Source organism: Mobula birostris, chromosome 12 (genome assembly GCF_030028105.1).
Source record: "Mobula birostris isolate sMobBir1 chromosome 12, sMobBir1.hap1, whole genome shotgun sequence".
Taxonomy (NCBI): domain Eukaryota; kingdom Metazoa; phylum Chordata; class Chondrichthyes; order Myliobatiformes; family Myliobatidae; genus Mobula; species Mobula birostris.
This window is the reverse complement of record NC_092381.1, coordinates 19,268,960-19,289,604: the sequence shown is the minus strand read 5'-3', so window position 1 is coordinate 19,289,604 and position 20,645 is coordinate 19,268,960. Positions and strand designations below refer to the sequence as shown.

The 20,645-nt window shown below is 42.0% G+C and overlaps 1 protein-coding gene across 2 annotated transcripts; it reads right to left on the bottom strand.

Moving 5' to 3' along the window:
• Positions 1-401: 401 nt before the first annotated feature.
• LOC140206263 (volume-regulated anion channel subunit LRRC8C-like) lies at positions 402-11,933 on the bottom strand. Of its 2 annotated transcripts, XM_072274591.1 has the most exons (4): positions 11,822-11,933; positions 10,364-10,765; positions 6,813-6,952; positions 402-3,045 (listed from the first exon to the last, which is right to left on the bottom strand). In XM_072274591.1, the coding sequence occupies exons 3-4, from the start codon at positions 6,948-6,950 to the stop codon at positions 724-726; spliced, it is 2,460 nt and encodes an 819-aa protein (XP_072130692.1). In that variant the 5' UTR covers positions 6,951-6,952; positions 10,364-10,765; positions 11,822-11,933; the 3' UTR covers positions 402-723. The 2 variants fall into 2 exon arrangements, with proteins under 2 accessions (XP_072130692.1, XP_072130693.1); XM_072274592.1 differs by lacking the exon at positions 6,813-6,952.
• Positions 11,934-20,645: the final 8,712 nt, after the last annotated feature.

The following is a 20,645-nucleotide window of genomic DNA, read 5'->3' as shown; positions in this document are numbered from 1 at the left end:
TCCAACTGCACGCTGCTATACAATGGGCTGAGAGACTTCTAGTGAGATTGCTAACAGGGCTGCTCGGTCACTTCCCACCACTGTCAGCACTAGCATCGCATAAAGTTCAAAACCTGATGTTGTTTTGAATCACGATCTCTCGCGGAACCCTAGTCGAGAAACCTTGCCTGAAATGCATATACTGGCAATTCTCAGCTTTTTCAAGGAATACAATCTGTTCTAAATATTCCCCTCCTTGCTTGGCACCTTTTTGTGACCATTTTTATGTTTTGAGATGTCTATCTCACTGCAATAAAAGTACAAGTAAATTGAAGTAGTAGTTTGAAAAATTATCCTGCATGAATTTTTAAGAACACTATATTTGAACACTATACACACCCGATGTTATAAAATGCTCAGAAATTGATTATTTATTTATTTATTTAGAAATACAAGAAGGGGTCCTTCCGGCCCACTGAGCTGCACCACACAGCAACCCACTTATTTAACCCCAGCCTAATCACAGGGCAATTTAAAATGACCAGTTAACCTACTAGCTGATATGTCTTTGGAATGTAGGAGGAAAGCAGAGCACTTTGAGGAAACTCACGCGTTCACAGGGAAGGCATACAAACTTCTTACAGACACTCTGTACTCCAATGCCCTGAGCTGTAACAGTGTTGCTTTAACTGCTACGCCACTGTGGCAGTCCTTTTAAAGACAGTATTGAAATATACTTGCAGTTCACTTAGATTCTCTGCTTATAAATTCTTCTCTGACTTCATATGGCAGTGTGTTGAAAACATCCTCTTCCACATTCAGCTGACTTCTCTTCAGACACTGACACTTCCCCAGTTCAGGTGGCAAATACTGCAGTTTATTCCCTTTTAGCCCTAGTTGGCGCAGCTGTATCAGATTTTTCACCTTAGGTGGAATGTATGTCAAAAGATTATCTGAAAGTATTAACACTCGAAGCTTTGTACAATAAAACAATTCCAAGGGTAATTTGGACACTTTGTTACTCTCAATATTGAAGTAATGAAGATCCGCCAGTTGATCTATCTCAGGAGGAATGCGTGTAATGTTATTATGACCAACATCCAGATGTTGTAGCCTAGTGAGCTTAAACAGATTGGATGGAAGAAAACTAATGCTGTTGTTCGTTAAATACAGCATTTCGAGTGAGCTGGCTTTGGCAATGTACACTGGAATCTGTGCAATTTTGTTGTAATGAAGCTTCAACGTGGTGAGTTTGCGGAGATGTTGGAAACTAGCTAACTCTTCTAAGGTCCTCAGGTTGTTGTCTTTAAGATCTAATTCTTGGAGATTGCTCAGGCTAAATATGGCACTTGGGATTTGCTCCAGATCACAGCTGTATAGCTTTAAAACGGACAGGCAAAGCATCTTTCGAAGGCTATTGAGAGTGGTGAACCTTTTGCCCTGATTGTCAATAGTTAGGTGCTGAAGATGGTGGGCAACATCAATGACTGCTGCAGGTATTTTGGTGACATTTGATTTTAAATGTAAAGATCTAAGCCGTTCTAAGTCACAAAGTGACTGCAGGACGAGGGAAGATTTGTTGTCAATTAACAAATTGCCTTCAAGATACAATACACGAAGATTCTTAAGACAATACATCCATTGTGGTATTTCATAAGCATTCGCAAACCGTACTCTTAAAATGGTTATTGTATCTTTTAAAAATGCAAGTGCTCGGTTTTCTACTTTTATCGTACAGTTGTACACCCACAGTTCTTGAAGTGAGGTTTGCTGTGAGATGGCTGCACTAATTGAGGTGTCTTTAATAAACTCAAGCTTTAATACTTCCAGGTTATAAATATCATAAACACTATTAGGAATACCAGGCAGCATGAAGAGATGTAATTCAATTTTGTTGTCTTCGTTAGTAACTATACGTTGTTGAAGCTTCTCATGTGTCCATTCGTAACTCAAGTTCAGTTGGCGGAGTTTGTTTTCACTGACGTCAGAGAGGAAGACGGCAAACTTCCTGGCATACAACTTATCATACTGGTCAATAAGGTGCAGCAAAAATGCAAAGTCATTCTTCACATCTGGTATATCATCAATCCCAGTTTCTTCTCGGACATATGCAAAAGAATATTCCTTAAGTTTGAAGTAAAAAATCCAGTACAGTGTGTAGATGCACGTTATAAAATAAATGAAGATAACCACGATATACACAATGGACAACATCCTGAATATCCTCCAAAGGCCATGGATGCAGAAAAATTCTGTGAAGCCTGTAATGTGAATTTTGTCTACACAGTGGACAATATGTTTCATTTGAGGAATCCGAGTTACAAAGTAGGCTAGGATGAAAATTGTTTGAACACAACGTAAAATAGTCTGTCTTATGTACATCATATAAAGAATATGACCTTCTTCAGTGTGAAGACGAAACTTTTTGACCTTTTCAAACAACGCCTTTGCTTGTTCTCCTTCCTTTTTGTCCAAGATTTTCACTGCGGTGTGGCCATAAACACCGCCCCCGACTGTCTTGAAAGTCTTAGATGGAGGCTTACACAGAGAGGCTTGTGCTTCATTCTCACAGATTTTGTCATTACTGATTTCTTTGTCTCCTAATAAGAGGGCAGTTTCAAAAGATTGTTGGTGGTTTAAAGAGCAAGATATAGATGGTTCATTTGATAACACTGTTCTTTGTGGAATCTGTAGATCAGAATCCTCATAAACAGTTTCCGAAAGTGCCTTAGTGGTCCACTGGGAATCTAAACATTTTCCTAGGATTGATATGAAGTGTTCAATTTTGGAACTTGTTCCTGGAAATTTGAACCAGAAGTTACTGCTGATCAAGAATATAAGTGTGTGAATGATAGCAATGTAAGGGAAATACTTGGAATACCACTGAATTGCATGATCATAACAATACTGATCCATTAAATTGTACTGTTCACGGTCTAGGTCAGTCTTAAATCCAGAATGGAAACTATTTAATTTACGACCTTTAAGAGCACTTTTGTTCCATTGCATGGTAGTCATCAAGAAACCTTCTGGCACAGGTACACAGATGATCTTGTCTGTTGATATCTGCTTAAGTACAGAGAAGAATTTTACCATAATGAAAACACATCATTAAAAGACCAAATGCCTCTCCTTCCATTTTGCTGATAAAGAATATGACGTCAATAAATAAATTTTAAAGGCTCACTTATAGAAATCACAAATACACACAATTGCATTTCTGCTTGACACTGGCAAGACCAAACATACACTAGGCAACTGTCTCGCAGAGCAATCTGTACTCTGTCCATAATGGTCATCTTGACCTTCAGTTGCACTTCACTGCAGCAACCACTTCCATTCCCATGCTGAACTCTCAGTCCTCAGCCTTTCCCATTGCCACTGTAAGGCCCAATGCAAACCACAAAAGTGCCCCATATTTTGCTTGGGTAACCGACAGCTAAGTGGTATAAACATAGGAATTAGGTCATTCAGCCCACTGAGTCTGCTCCGCCATTCCATCTTGGCTGATTTATTATTCTTCTTAATTCCATTCTCCTGCCTTCTCCCTGTAACCTTCGACTGTCTTACTAATCATGAATGCATTAACCTCCATTTTAAATATACCCAAAGACCTGGCCTCCATAGCCATGTGTGGCAATAAATTCCACAGATTCACCTCCCTCTCGCTAAAAGATTCCTCCTTATTTGTTCTAAAGGGACATCCTTCTAGTCTGAGTCTGTGCACTCTGATCCTCCCCTACTACAGGAAGCATCCACTCCACGTCCACTCTATCTAGGCCTTTCAATATTAGATAGGTTTCAAAGAGATCCTCCTCACTCATCTAAGCTTCAGTGAGTACAGGCCTAGAGTCATCATGTTCCTCCCCGCCTGGTTCCATCTGCCCATTACCTACATACTTATCTATAAGGGTTTATACTCTATGGTTCACCATTCCTATCCTCTCTCTCACTTGGGTTTCATATACACATCATCCTTCTCTTTTTTGGTTCTGCCTATAACTTACCAGCTTCTGGCCTAACCGCCCCCCCCAATCCCCTCCCCACTTGGTTCTTTTGTTTTTTTTTCCACTTTCATGTTTCTACCTATCACCCGGCAGAGCAGCCTGTTTCAACACTCCCGATTCCCCCTCCCACCTGACTCCATCTAACCATCATCTTTTCCCCTCATCATGTTCTATTTATCACCCCTCCCTCTCACTACTATGTATTGACTATCTTCCCTGAACACTCTCAATTCTGATTATAGGGTCCCAACCTTACTTTTGGCTCCACAGAAGGCACTGAGTTCTTCCAGGAGTTTATGTTGTGCTCCATATTCTAGCATCTTCAGTCCCTTACGTCAATTTTTGGCAAGTTGTGAGCAAGTATTTATACTTGTTGACATTCAGTACATTGTAGAGAAGAAAAAATCACTCTGCATACAGGTAACACACTATAGAAGAACATTAATGTTTATACAAATATAGATTGCATTTATTACACTAGACTGTGCTATTCATGGTCCACTGACCAGACCCATTGCCACAGTGCCAGCCTCCATGGACTTAGTTTTTCAGGAGATGGAAAGCAGAGAAAGCTGACCATCCACACCCAAAAAGTACGTGGTGGGTAATGCAAAGTGAGACCCTGGGGGAATGATGCTGTCAAAGGGATATGAACTGATTTTGTGCACCTCTGATAATCAGAAACACTTTAAAAACAATGCAAATCACCTTAAGTAACTGGATAAAGCCGATGAAGATAAAATAAAAAAATTAAAACACTCTAAAGTATGAAGAATTAGTTAGCATCATTCTCTGAGTGAGCATTTGTCTTCCAATGAATGGAGTCACCAGCCTTCCTTCACATAAAGCTAATCATTGCTCTGTGACTAAGATTAGGAGGAAGCCAAATGAGCAGCAGAACACAAGATGTGCCAGGGTCTCTCCTTCAGCTCATCTTGAAATTCTGTATTTGGCCAGGCGTGTGTGAGGTGCATTGAGGCCCAAAGGGCTGACAGTTAATAATTAACTCTGTCAGTTTGATTCAGCCCTATGACAATACTGATCTATATTTTCATTTGAAAGATCTCATTGGGATCCTTTATAACACTGGAATCATTTCTGTTGGTAGTTGCTTAAACTGAATCATACCAACCAAAGAGGTATTAGCATAGAGCATTTCAGGGCATTCCAAGCACAAACCACACTCAAAATTATGCTAGCCTTAACAGAAGCTGGGAACTTGGGAGCAATACTCCTCCCAGTATCTGAAGAGAACCTGTTCATCAGGTGTAAAGAGGTATGTGATACAACCCTGTTTCTGTGCTATGGACATCACCTGAACCAACTTCCATTTCATTTGGAGATCCAAAATCTACAGAGAAAGTTCTTCAAAGGAAGGTAACATTTATGGAGTGTGGCTGCAATCCTGGTAACGGTGTGCTGAGATTCTGTCTGTCTCTGGCATTGCGAAGGATGCCCTGGTCCTGTTGCTCTGGAAGGTTGGATTCAGTTGGACAATGTGTCTCAAATTTCAAAGTAAAATTTATTATCAGAGTATATAGACGTCACCACATACAACTCTGAGATTCTTTTTTCTGCGGGCATATTTAGCAAATCTATAGAAAATCAGATAATGTTAACTGTAAACAAACTATGCAAATGCTGGTATAAATAAATAGCAATAAATAACAAGCATGAAATAACAATACAACAACAAAGAATCCTTCTACATCTGAGTGCAATGGTATTCCCAAGACTCCATCCAGAACTTGCATGACTGACAGTAGTGAAAACCGACAGGAAGCTACTGATGCCATGAAGGAAGCCCTGAACACCACCAGAGATGAAGGACCTTCATTGCTGCCCTAAAGGCCTGTAGTATAATGGGCAGTAAGCTACGCTCATGTGGAGGCTTGGTGCAGTATACAAATAGTAACAGTGATGCTTTACTCATAACTGACAAATTTTTATTGAGCTCATATAACAAATATATCGACTATAGAAAGTGATTAAAAATTATAATTGATTCAACTGGTTACAATTAACTTTTGTTTACTCAGGTTTTACATTGGTCTGCAAATTCAAAACAAATTTCAACCACTCATATAACCACTCAAGTATAAATGCTGCTGGAGATAACTTGCTCAAATGGACAATCAGGCAAACCAGGCAAATACAGTTTCCCAAAAGTGCAGTAAAATCTGCATTTTCATAATCAGGGACAGAGGCTTTACTTGGTCCAACTGTCTTTAAATTGACTGGGAAACAGGAGACTGCAGATGCTGGAATCTGGAGCAACAAGGGATGTTCAGTCTGAGCAGTCCTGATGTAGGGCAGCCTAAAATACCAGCAACTCCTTTTAGATAGATATTGTCAATACTTCGGGTTGAAGCTGCTCAACTAGCTGAACTCCAGCAGCAGACTGTTGTTCCACTTTAAATAGTTTCATGTCACACAGATGCATGCATAGTCACAAATCTGTCACAATTTTACTCAAACTCTCTTGCCCCATCATTGAAATGTTCCCACAACCAATGGACTCACTTTCAAGGACTCCTCATCTCATGTTTTTGACCTTTATTGCTTATTATTTATTATTATTTCTTTCCTTTTGTATTTGCACAGTTTGTTGTCTTTTGCACACTGGATGAATACTCAAATTGGTGCAGTCTTTCATTGATTCTGTTATGGTTATTATTCTATAGATTTATTGAGTATGCCCACAAGAAAATTAACCTCAGTGTTGTATATGGTGACATATATGTACTTCAATTATAAACTTACTTTGAACTTAGAACTTTGATAAACTAAATTGATCAGTATTGATCATTCCAAACAAAACAGTACCTGCAATGTGCCTCCATAAACTGCAACCATAAGCATCAAAATGGTTAAATAATCTGTGAAAACATCCCACCATGGTTTTAAGATTTTAAATGTTGCTCGTTGATCTCCAAAATATTTTAGCTCAACCACCGAAAACATATCTAAAGAAACAAAAAAAATGCTATTTATACAAATTACTTCCATAAAACAGTTTGTTCTAAGTCCAGCGGTGTTTAACTCATTTTGTATGGATCATTGGAAAGGCTGCATTTGAATACTTTGAGCTAGTCTGCTGAAGATTTGGAGGCATCAGAAGATGCTAGGAATTGGAGCTTCAAGCTACAAAGTGACTCAGAACTAATTTTAATTTGAGACAAAGAGGATTAGTGAACGAGGATTAGTGAAGTGCTGAATAGAAAGGAGAATGCAGTCATAAATGGTCATTTAACTTAAGACTGGAAATCCTGTTCTGTCAGCATGATAAAACCCAGGTAAGATCTACGAACAGGAATCTCTTTCCTCCATATCAAATCACTAATAAAGAAAACAGACTCCCAGCTAACTTCTCAATGGAAGACGTGGGTCTTGGGGATGCGGCCCAGTGGACAACCCGATTCCTCGTTGGCGTCACCAACTGAAGCGTCATGGGATATTGTAATATCAAGATGGCAGCACATGCTGCTGTCGATAAAAGGCTCTTGAGTCAGGGGAGCTGCAGATTGTAACAATGAAACAGTGGGCTGTTGGTCTCCCTCTCGTCTGTTGTAAGAGTAATATCCCTCTCAGGGAGGAGGAAGGGAGGAAGGGGGTAGGGGGAGGGGGAGAGAGAGGGGGGAGGATAGAGAGGGAGAGGGAAGAGGAGAGAGTGGGAGGAGGAGACAGAGGGAGAGAGAGACCAATGACCAATTAACCAACCAACCGGTATGTCTTTGGACAGTGGGAGGAAACCGGACCATCTGGAGGAAACCTATGCAGTCACGATGAGAAAGTACAAACTCCTTACAGGCAGCAATGGGAAATGAACTCAGGTCACTGGTACTAACCACTGGCATTGTGCTAACCACTATGCAACTGTGCCTGCTGAGCTCCTCCAGCATTTTGTGCGTGTTATCTAGACCCTCCTCGTTGCTTTTAAATTCCAGCCTGCTCAAAATTACTGATAACATTGTACTTGTCTTCCTTATTACCTACTTAAGCCACAGGGGATTTCTGCTTGAAGACTCCCAAGTTCCTTTGCGTTTCCAATTTCTGAATGTCAAAAATAGTCTGTGCCTTTACAGCACACAAAAACTGCTGGAAGATCTGAGCAGGCCAGGCAGCATCTATGGAAAAGAGTAGAGTCGACGTTTCGGACTGAAACCCTTCGGCAGGACTGGAGTAAAAGAACTGAGGACTTGATTTTAAAAAGTGGGGGGGGGGGAGAAACACTAGGTGATAGATGAAACCTGGAGGGGAAGGGGTGTAGTAAAGAGCTGGGAAGTTGATTGGTGAAGGAGACCGAAGGCCATGGAAGAAAGAAAAAGGGGGGTGGACCATGGCCTTCTGTCTCCTTCACCATTCAACCTCCCAGCTTTTTACCTCATCCCTCCCCTCCAGGTTTCACCTATTACCTGGTGTTTCTTTCTCCCCTCAACCCTCACCTTTCAAGTCTACTCCTCAGCTTCTTTTACTTCAGTCCTGCTGAAGGGTTTTGGTCCAAAACATCGACTGTACACTTTCTCCATAGATGCTGCCTGGCCTGCTGAGTTCCTCCAGCATTCTGTGTGTGTTGCTCAGATTTCCAGCAGCTGCAGACTTTCTCTTGTTTGTGAGTTTATGCCTTTATTTCTTTTACCAAAGGGCATGGCCATGCACTTCCCTACACTATATTCCATATACCACTTCTTTGCCCATTCTCCTCATCTGTCCAAGTCCCTGCTCCCTCAACACTACCTGCCCTTATACCTTTCTTTATATATGTCTGTGTACACATATACAGCGGCATGCAAAAGTGTGGGCACCCCTGGTCAAACTTTCTGTTACTGTGAATAGCTAAACGAGTAAAAGATAAATTGATTTCCAAAAGGCATAAAGTTAAAGATGACACATTTCTTTAATATTTTAAGCAAGAAATCTTTTTTATTTCCATCTTTTACAGTTTCAAAATAACAAAAAAGGAAAAGGGACCGAAGCAAAAGTTTGGACACCCTACATGGCAGTACTTAGTAACACCCCGTTTGGCAAGTATCACAGCTTGTAAATGCTTTTTGTAACCAGCTATGAATCTTTCCATTCTTGTCTGGGGGATTTTCGCCCATTCTTCCTTACAAAAGGCTTCTAGTTCTGTGATTTTCTTGGGCCGTCTTTCATACACTGCTCTTTTGAGGTCTATCCACAGATTTCCGATGATGTTCAGGTGAGGGCCATGGCAAAACCTTCAGCTTGCACCTCTTGAGGTAGTCCATTGTGGATCTTGAGGTGTGTTTAAGTTCATTATCCTGTTGCAGAAGCCATCCTCTTTTCATCTTTGGCTTTGTTACAGACGGTGTGATGTTTGCTTCCATAATTTGCTGGTATTTAATTGAAATCATTCTTCCTTCTAACAGTAAATGTTCCCCGTGCCACTGGCTGCAACACAAGCCAAAAGCATGATCGATCCACCCCCGTGCTTAACAGCTGGAGAGGGGTTCTTTTCATGAAATTCTGCACCTTTTTTTTCCCAAACATACCTTTGCTCATTGGGGCCAAAAAGTTCTATTTTAACTTCAACAGTCTGCAGGACTTGTTTCCAAAATACATCAGGCTTGTTTAGATGCTCCTTTGAACCTTTTGAATAGAACACTGGCTTGAGTTGCAGCCAGTGGCACAGGGAACATTTGCTGGTAGATGGAAGAATGATTTCAATTAAATACCAGCAAATTCTGGAAGGAACCCCATCTGTAACAAAGCCGAAGATGAAAAGAGGATGGCTTCTACAACAGGATAATGATCCTAAACACACCTCAAAATCCACAATGGACTATCTCAAGAGGTGCAAGCTGAAGGTTTTGCCATGGCCCTCACAGTCTCCTGACCTAAACATCATCGAGAATCTGTGGATAGACCGCAAAAGAGCAGTGCATGCAAGACAGCCCAAGAATCTCACAGAACTAGAAGCCTTTTGTAAGGAAGAATGGGCGAAAATCCCCTGAACAAGAATTGAAAGACTCCTAGCTGGCTACAAAAAGCGTTTACATGCTGTGATACTTGCCAAACGGGGTGTTACTAAGTACTGCCATTCAGGGTGCCCAAACTTTTGCTTCGGGCACTTTTCCTTCTTTGTTATTTTTAAACTGTAAAAGATGGAAATAAAAAAGTTTTCTTGCTTAAAATATTAAAGAAATGTGCCATCTTTAACCTTATGCCTTCTGGAAATCAGTTCATCTTTTACTCGCTTAGCCATTCACAGTAACAGAAATTTTGACCAGGGGTGCCCAAACTTTTGCATGCCACTGTATATACACATTAAATATGTGATATTATATAGTATTAATATTTTAATATATTGTGTATCTATATAAAATGAGGGAGAGGCTCACTCACTCACTCCCTACCTGCAGTCACGGGCCACTGAGGAGCCGCGCCTCCGCGGCCGTTAAACGCGCTCACGGTCCCGGCGCGCCCCCCACGGCCGTTAAACGCGCTCACGAGCCCGGCGCGCGCCCTCCGCGGCCGTTCAACGCGCACACGGGTCCGGTGCCCGCCCCCCGCGGCGAGCGGATCCAATCAAACCGTCCCCGCGCGTGTTGGGGCCGCAAAGGAAATGCTGAATCGGCGCAGAGCGTGCCTGGCAACCAGAGGCTGTGATAACTTGAGGGAATGCGGCGCCATCTTTGTTGCAGTCACGGGGCTGTTCAGCCTGGAGATCTGGCAGTGGTCGGATCTGGTGTTCTGGATGCGAGCCCGGGCATTATCTTTTCTGCAACTGGGGGTAATTAATGCAAGACAATATTGACCTGTAATACATAATGTCGTAGAATGTTATAGCGCAGCAAGAGTCCAAATCATCCCAAGTCCCGCGGTCATACATCACAGTAGCAGATTCATCAGTCCATGCCAATCATCCAGCACCCATCTGCGCTAATCCTATTTTATGTCCCCATATTCCCTTCAAGCTTTATTTTTTATTTAGAAATACAGCGCGGAACAGCCCCTGCTGGTCCAACAAGCAGCACCGCTCAGCAGTCCTCCTATTAACCCTAGCCGAATCACAAAAAAAAATTATAATAACCAATTTACATACTAACTGGTACATCTTTAGATTGTGGGAGGAAACCAGAGCACCCAGAGGAAACCCACATGTTCAGGGTAAGAAGGTACAAAATTCTTACAGAGGCCGCGGAAAATGAAATGTGAATTCCAGTCCCGAGCTGTAATGGTGTTGTGCTATCTGCTACGCTACGACGTAACCCTAAATATCCCCCCCCCACCACCCCCCACACCAAGTCTTGCCATTTATCCATAAACTAGGGAAAATTAACCTATCAACTCATCCATCTTTGAGATCTGGGAGAAAGGTGGAACCAAAGCAGTCAGAAGAAGACTGTGGAAGCTGCACAGACAACACCTGAGCTCACTGGAAATGTAAGGCATTTCAGGCAGTGCGTCTGTGGCACCACATTGTCCTGTTTCCTTTATACAGGAGTTAACATGTATTAGAAAGAGAGGAGGGTAAATTTCTATAGATGCGCAATGGAAAGTATATGGACTGGTTGCATCAAGGCCTGGTATGGAAACACCAATGCCCTTGAATGGAAAATCTACAAAAAGTAGTGGATGCACTCCAGTCATCCCAGGTAAAGCCCTCTCCATTCTTGAGTGCATTTACAAGGAGCGCTGTCGAAGGAAAGCAGCATCCATCATCAAGGACCACCACCACCCAGGCCAAGCTCTCTCTTTGCTGCTACCATCAGGAAGAAGGTACTGGAGCCTCAGGCCCCACTCCAGCTTCAGGAACAGTTATTACTTCTCAGCCATCAGGCTGTTGTACCAGAGGAGATTACTTTACTTACCCCAACACTGAACTGTTCCCACAAACTATGGACCCCCTTTCAAGGAATCTTCATCTCACGTTTTCGATATTTATTGCTTATCTATTATTATTATTTTGCTTGTTTTTATTTGTTGTTTCTATGCATTTTCTGTGACCGCCTGAAAGAAAATGAATAAATTTACTTCGACCTTTGTGTTTTCAACATCTCTGCAACCAAGACTCTATCTTTGACCTGAGTGTTCTTGACTCCACACCACAGCACACAGCCTGCCACACCACCTCCCCACCCACCAGCTCAGCAAAACCTAGAAAATATCACCCCAAAGTCAAAATGAACAAGGTTTCTGAGGCAGTTCATATCCCTAACCCTAGAGATAACCAAAACATCAAACTTCCAACATGAAGTTATAACTTTATCTCCTACACTTAGAAGCAGAGAATGTGGCAGCAATTAAAAAGTGTCTTAATAGAGAAGGGGCTGAATCAGAATCAGGTTTAATATCACTAACATATGTTGTAAAACTTGCTGCTTGTAGCAGCAGTACAATGAAATACACAAAAAAACCTATAAATTTCAGTAAGAAATTCTTCCGCTGTCCATCGATTTCGATGTTGACTGAGGCCTGGGCAAGGTTGTATGGAAGACTGGCAGTTGCCCATACTGCAAGTCTCCGCTCTCCATGCCACCAATGTTGTCCGAGGGAAGGGCATTAGGACCCATACAGCTTGGCACCGGTATCGTCGCAGAGTAATGTGTGGTTAACTGCCTTGCTCAAGGGTGCAACGTGCTGCCTCAGCCAAGGCTCGAACTAGCGACCTTCAGATCATTAGACTGACGCCTTAACCACTTGGCGACACGCCAACACGGTAAGATTAAATTTTATATTTAATACACAATAAAAATCATGTATTTCTTAATATGCATCGTTACCAGGATGATGGGGGAAAACTTCTTTGGCGGATAAAATGGATGACACTTGACCACTAGATGTTCCAGGGTGGGGGGGGAACAGGAGTCAGACAGAAATGCCATGCAATGGGACTGCCAGGCTGCTGTGGAGAAAGTTAATGGAAGAATCCTCACCATCTGCCTCTTCCCAGAGGCTGAAGAGTTCCACCTAAATCTGCAATGCACATTGCTCTCACCAATGGGAAAAATGGACAGGAACTTCATCCTGCATCAAGCCAAAGATAGTTCAGTCATGGAGCATCCTTTTAAAAGTTGCCCATTCTACATTTGCTACATGAGGATATCAAAGCATTATTCTAATCCTTGGGTGTAGAACCAAACCAAACCAGAACTGACTATATACACTCAATGGTCACTTTATTAGGTACCTCCTTTTGCTGCTATAGCCCACCCTCTTCGAGGTTTGACGTGTTGTGCATTCAGAGATGCTCTTCTGCCCACCACTGTTGTAACGTGTGGTCGTTTGAGTTACTGTCGCCTTCCTGTCAGCTTGAACCAGTCTGGCCATTCTCCCCTGACCTCTCTCATTAACAAGGCATTTTCACCCACAGAACTGGATGTTATGTTTTGTTTTTCACACCATTCTCTGTAAACTTCAGAGACTGTTGTGCATGAAAATCCCAGGGGTTCAGCAGTTTCTGAGACGCTCAACCCACTGATCATTCCACACTCAAAGTCACTTAAATCACATTTCTTCCCCATTCTGACATTTGGTCTGAACAAGAGCTGAACATCTTGACCATGTCTACGTGCTTCTACGGACTGAGTTGCTGTCACGTGATTGGTTGATTGGATACTTGCATTAACAAGCAGTTGTACAGGTATACCTAATAAAGTGGGCATTAAATATATTGGGAAGTAGTGTCAGTTTGGGCCATGCTACAGTGTGAGATCTTTATACTTTATCCATGTCAGGTTGATATCCTTAGTATTAGAGTCATAGAGTCTTATAGAAGGGGATAAGGCCCTTTAGCCCAACTCGTTTCTGTTAACCAATGTGCCCATCTAAACCCTTTGACCATTTGCCTATGTTTGACCTATTTCCCTCTCCTCCTTTCCTACCTAAGTACCTGTCCAAATGTCTTTCAAATGTTGTTATTGTACCTGTTTCATCCACTTCCTCAGTCCCATGTACACACCTCCTTCTATGTGAAGAAGTTGCCCAAAGATCACTTTTAAATTAGATTAGATTAGATTATGAGGACATGTAGTCCTCTTTTATTGTCATTTAGTAATGCATGCATTAAGAAATGATACAATGTTTTTCCAGAATGATATCACAGAAACACATGACAAACCGAGACTGAAAAACTGACAAAAACCACATAATTATAACATATAGTTACAACAGTGCAAAGCAATACTGTAATTTGATAAGAACAGACCATGACACGGTAAAGTCTCAAAGTCTCTCGAAAGTCCCATCATCTCACCCAGACGGTAAACCTCCAGCGCCGCCAACTTGCCGATGCAGCATCCCGGAAGCATCCGACCACAGTCCGACTCTGAGTCCGTCCGAAAACTCCGAGCCTCTGACCGGCTTTCCGACACTGATGCACCAAGCACTATCCCTGCCTGAGCACTTCAACCCTGGCCCCGGCAACAGGCAATAGGCAAGGCCAAGGATTTGGGGCCTTCCCTCCGGAGATTCTCAATTGCACAGTAGCAGTGGCAGCGAAGCGGGCATTTCAGAAGTTTCTCTAGACGTTCCTCCTTGCTTCATCATGTCTGTCTCCATCAAGTCATGATTGTGCACGGCATCCTACTTCACAGATATGATATCATTCGGAACGGCCGCGCACACTGTTCTCTCTTCAACTATGCTCTCTATTTTTTTTGATTTGCCTGGGAAAAACCGACAGTGTGCATTCACCCATCATGTACCATCTATACACTTCTGTGAGGTCATCCCTCTGTCTCCTGCGCACTAAGGAATAAAGTCCCAGCTTGTCCAACATCTCCCTCTAACAGAGGCCCCTCGAGTCCTGGCAACATTCTCAGAAATCTTAAATGATTAACAAGTCATCTGTTTTTGATCAATGGCATTGTTTGTGCAATTCAAACAGATTTATTCATCACAAGTACATAGACACATAACTCTGCCACAGACACTCCCAAGCTCGGCTACAAAAGGAGGAGGATTGGCCATGGGGAGAACTTCTTCACTCATAAGGTGGTGAGAGAGTGAAATGAGCAACCCACCCCTTAAAGTCCCGGGGCTACAGAAATGCCAACAGAAGCTCCAAAGACCTCAAACCTGGGAGAGGCAGGACCTTCAAAGATGGGCTACACGTGGAAATGATTGAAACATTGACCTAACACAGAGGTCTGGTGATCTGGTGATGGGCTTCAGAAAAAAAAAAATCGAAATATATAGTGAAATGCATTGTTTGTGTAAACAACCAACACACCCATATATAGCCACAAGCAAGAGGAAGTCTTAAGATGTGAAAATCCAAGCAATGCACACAAGATGCTGGAGGAACTCAGCAGGCCGGGCAGCATCTATGGAAAAAACTACACTCGATGTTTTGGGCTGAGACCGTTTGGTGGGACTGGCAAAGGGTCTTGCCCCAAAAGGTCAACTGTACTTGTTTCCCATAGATGCTGCCTGGCCTGCTGGCCAGCATTTTGTCTGTGTTGCACCCATATACAGCATTTTGTTGCTTGTTGCATTGTGTTGTGCTGTGTTGTGTGTTGCTCGTCCAAGCATTCTGGGCATGAATGTTTGGCGACACTTGCAGACTTCCCCCAGCGCATTCTTAGGTTCTGTTGGTTGTTAATGCAAATGATGCATTTCACTGAATGTTTCAATGTACACGTGATAAATAAAATGAATCTGAAAGAATCTGCATCTGTAATTATTATGCAGGAGCCAGTTGCAGGTTTTGTAAGTTGCTTTTTGTTTATTTAATTGTATCTAATATGTCTTAACCTCAGTGAAGAAAAAAACCCATTACTATTGTTACAGCCTAAAGAATATTGGTACTCACCATTTATTCATAAAAGCGAAGCCAGCTGAATTATTTGCCTCTCAGTGTTCACAGTTTAATTTTCTGGTAGCAGGGGAGAGGAGGGCAATAGGAGTAAGCAAAAAACTGAATTATAAAAATTATGTCGGTCTAGTTAAAAACCATCTTGCAAAAAGAATGGAGGCAGGGCAGCGGCAATTGGGAGAACCCAGCTATAGGTGTATGTTTATAACCTGTTTCCTATTGACATATGTACCAACACCGGAATTAGAGCTGGACCAAGACCATAAGACTATAAGACACGGAAGCAGAATTAAGTCATTCAGCCCATCAAGTCTGCTTGCCACTTCATCATGGCTGATTAATTATCCATCCCACTTCTTCCCCTCTGCCATCCGATTCCTGAATGGACTTTGAAGCTTTGGACACTATCTCACTTTTTTAATATACAGTCTTTCTGTTTTTTAATAATGTATTCAATATACCTAATTTACTTGTTTATTTATTGATAATCTCTCAGCTAGATTATGTATTGCATTGAACTGCTGCTGCTGAGTTAACAAATTTCACGTCACATGCCGGTGATAATAAACCTGACTCTGACTCTGATTCCCCATGAATTAGTTTATTATTGTCACATGTACCAAGACAAAATGAAAAGCTTGTTTTGCATACTGTTCATACATTACATAGTACATCGAGGTAGATCAAAGTACAACAATAACAATGCAGGATAAAGTGTAATGGCTACAGAGAAAGTACAAGAAGATCATAACAAGGTAGATTGTGAGGTCAAGAGTCCAACTTATCATACTAGGAAACTATTTAATAGTCTCATAATGGCAGCATAGAAGCTGTCCTTGAGCCCAGTGCTGTGACCTTTCAGGCCTTTGTATCTTCTGCCCAGTGGAAGAGAGGAGAAAACAGAATATCCAGAGAGGGTGGGGTCTTTGACTTTGCTGGTTGCTTTACTGATGCAGCAAATATAGACAAAGTTCAGTGAAACAATGAAAAGTTTTTGCATGCATAGCATCGTGCTGTACACAGGTATTAGTAAATTAGTATTAGTAAAAAGAAAGAATATAGAATAAGTGTTGTAAATGGAAGACAATGCAATGTTAGCACTCATTTTGAGAGGAATTGAATATGTAACGCTGAGGCTTTGTAAGGCACTGGTCAGACCACACTTGGGGTATTGTGAGCAGTTTTGGGCTCCTTTACTAAGAAAAGATGCGCTGGCATTGGAGATGGTCCAGAGGAGGTTCACAGGAATGATTCCGGGAATTAAAGTGTTCACGTTTGAAGAGCATTCCGGGAATTAAAGTGTTCTCATATGAGACCTGCTGAAGAGTCTCAGCCTGAAACGTCGACTGTACTCTTTTCTGTAGATGCTGTCTGGCCTGCTGAGTTCCTCCAGCGTTTTGTACGAAGAATGCTCTGGGCCTGTACTTGCTGGAGTTTAGAAGAATGAGGATCTCATTGAAACCTATTAAATTTTGAAAGGCCTATATAGAGTGGATGTGGAGAGGATGTTTCCTATAGTTGGGAGCTTACGACCAGATGGCACAGTTTCAGAACAGAGGGACATCCACTTATAACAGAGATGTAGAGGAATTTCTTTAGTCAGAGGGTAGTAAACCTGTGGAATCATTGCCACAGACAATTGTCGAGGCCAAGTCATTGACTATATTTAAAGCAGCAGTTGATAATTTCATGATTAGTCAGGCTTCAAAGATTACAGGGAGAAGGCAAGAGAATGAGGTTTAGAGGGACATAATCAGCCATAGGAATGGTGGAGCAGGTACAATAGGTCAAATGGACTAATTCTGCTCCTATATCTTATGGTCTTTGTAGTTACAGAAAAAGTACAGTGCAGGTAAAGTGCTGATTGCCTGTAAATAAAGAAGCAAACAAATAAACAGATTAATTAAATTAAATAAAGTGCAAGGGCCACAATGAGGTGGACTGGGAGAATGAGTTCATCTTTAGCATGTGCAAGGTTCACCACCAGGTAAAACACGATCCTCAAATGAAAATATGTTACAATTCTTCATTGTTGCTACGTCCAAGTTCTGGGATTCCCCAACATCACCATGAGACTTCATCATCACCTTCTCAAGAACAATTAAGGTTGGGCATAAATGCTGGTCTAGCCAGTGACACCCACACCCTATAAATGAGTTGTTTGGACAGTAAACCAACTATTTCTACTGAATGTTATTATTCATCTTCTGACAGCATAGCAGTTAACACAATACTTTGCAGTGCTAGCGACCCCGGTTCAATTCCCACTGCTGTCTGTAAGGAGTTTGCACATTCTCTCTGTGATGACGTGGATTTCCTCCGGGTGCTCTGCTTTCCTCCCACATTCCAAAGACGTACAGGTTAGTGGGTTAATTGGTCACAGAGGAGGCACGGTGCTCATTGGACCAGAAAGGTCTGTATCTGTGCTCAAAATGGAACCTACGTGACTTGTAGCATTTTATGGGGGGAATACATTTCACTTTCAGTATGACTGTAGCAATGTTTAAAGCAGGCCCCAAGGTTTTATAAGAGTCGTAGAACAGTACAGAACAGAAACAGGCCTTTCAACCCATGTAGTCTCTGCCAAACCAATATTCTGCCTAGTGCCATCGACCTGCACCTGGACTATCCATAGCTCTCTATACCCCACTCATCCATTTATCTATCCAAATTTCTCTTAAATGTTGAAATCAACCCTGCATAAACCACTTACGCTGGCATCTCATTTCACATTCTCACCATCTTCTATGTGAAGAAGTTCTCTTTATGTTCCTCATAAACTTTTCACCTTTCATCCTGAACCCATAACCTCTAGTTCCATTCTCACCCAACCTCGCTAGAAAAGACCTGCTTGCACTTAGTCTATCTATACCCTTCATCATTTTGTATTCCTCTATCAAATCTCCCCCCAGACTTCTACTCTCTCGGGAATAAAGTTCTAACCTATTCAGCCTTTCCTAAAACACAGATTCTCAAGTCCCAGCAACACCTTTGTAAATTTTCTCTGCACTCTTTTAGCCTTGTTTACATCTTTCCTGTAGGTAGATGACCAAAACTGCACACTATCCTCCAAATTCAGCCTCACCAACATCTTATACAACTTTAACGTAACATCCCACCTCCTGTACTCAATACATTGATTGATAAAGGCGAATGTGACTCTAGCTATCTGGACACCACTTCCAATGAATAATGAATCTGTATTCCTCGATCCTTCATTCTACCACACTCCTCAGTGCCCTATTGTGTAAGGACTCCTCCCAAAGTGTGACACCTCACACTTGTCTGATTAAATTCCATCTGCCATTTTTCCAGCTGGTCCGGATCCCACTGCAAGCTTTGACAGTGCTATCCACTACACGCCCAATCTTGGTTTCACCTGCAGGTTTGCTGATTCTGTTAACCACATTATCATCCAGATCAATGATATAGATGACAAACTACAATGGGCCCACACATCCCTGTGGCACTCCCCTAGTCACAGGCCTCCAGAGAGGCAACCATCTACAACCACTCTCTGGTTTCTTCCGCAAAGCCAATGTCTAATCCAATTTACTACCTCACCTTGAATGCCAAGCGGCTGAACTTCAACCATTCTCCTATGCAGGACCTTGTCAAAGGCCTTGCTAAAATCCACGCAGACAACATCGTTTGCCTTACCTTCAGCAAGTTTCCTGGTAATTTCCTCTAAGAACTCTATAACATTGGTTAGACACAACTTACCATGCACAAAGCCATGACGACTATCCCTAATCAGTCCCTGTCTATCCAACTGCTTATATATCAGGTCCCTTAGAATAACTGCCAATAACTTTCCCAACAGGGATATCAGGCTCACCAGCCTATAATTTCCTAGCTTATTTTTAGTGTCTTTCATAAACAATGGAATAACACTAGCTATCCTCCAATCCTCCAGCACCTCACCTGTGGGTAAGGATGTTTTAAATATCTCTGCTAGGGCCCCTGAAGGTTTTTGCACTTGCCACCCACAGAGTCCAAGGGAATGCCTTGTCAAGCCCTGGGGATTTATCCACCCTAATTTGGCTCAAGACAGAAAACTCCTTCTCCTCTGTGATCTGTATAGAGTTAATGATTTCACTGCTATGTTGGCTCACATCTATAAACTCTGTTTGTCCATCTCTCAAGTAAGTACAGATGTAAAAAGTCCATTTAAGATCTCCCCCATCTCTTACAGCTCCATGCATAAATTACCACTCCGATCTTCTAGGGGACTCATTTTGTTCTTGCTATGCTTTTGTTCCCAATATATCTGTAGAAGAGCTTAGGATTCTCCTTCACCTTCTCTGCTAGAGCAACCTCATGTCTCCTTTCAGCCCACCTGATTTCCTTCTTAAGTGTCCTCTTGCATTTCTTATACTGCATAAGCACTTCATTTGTTCCTACCTGCTTATACTTGCTATGCATCCACTTCTGTTTTCTTAATCAGGGCCTCAACATATTTGAAACCAGGTTCCATAAACATGTTATCCTTGCTGTTTATTCTGACAGGAACATACAAGCTCAGTACTCTCAAAATTTCACCTTTGAAGGCCTCCCATTTATCAAGTACATCTTTGTCAGAAAATAATCTGTTCCAATCCACACTTGCCAGATCCCGCCCTGTCTCATTCCCTAATTGGAGATGTAGTATCACACTCTTTCCAGTTGGGACTTCTATGTACTGATTTAGGAAACTGTCCTGAACACATTTGACAAATTCTTTCCCATCCAGCCCTTTTATAGTATGGGTGTCACAGACAATATGTGGAAAGTTAAAATTACCTACTATCGCAATCTTATGTTCCTTGCACCAGTCTGCGCTCACTCTACAAATTTGTGTCTCTAAATTCCATGGACTGTTGGGTGGTCTATAATAT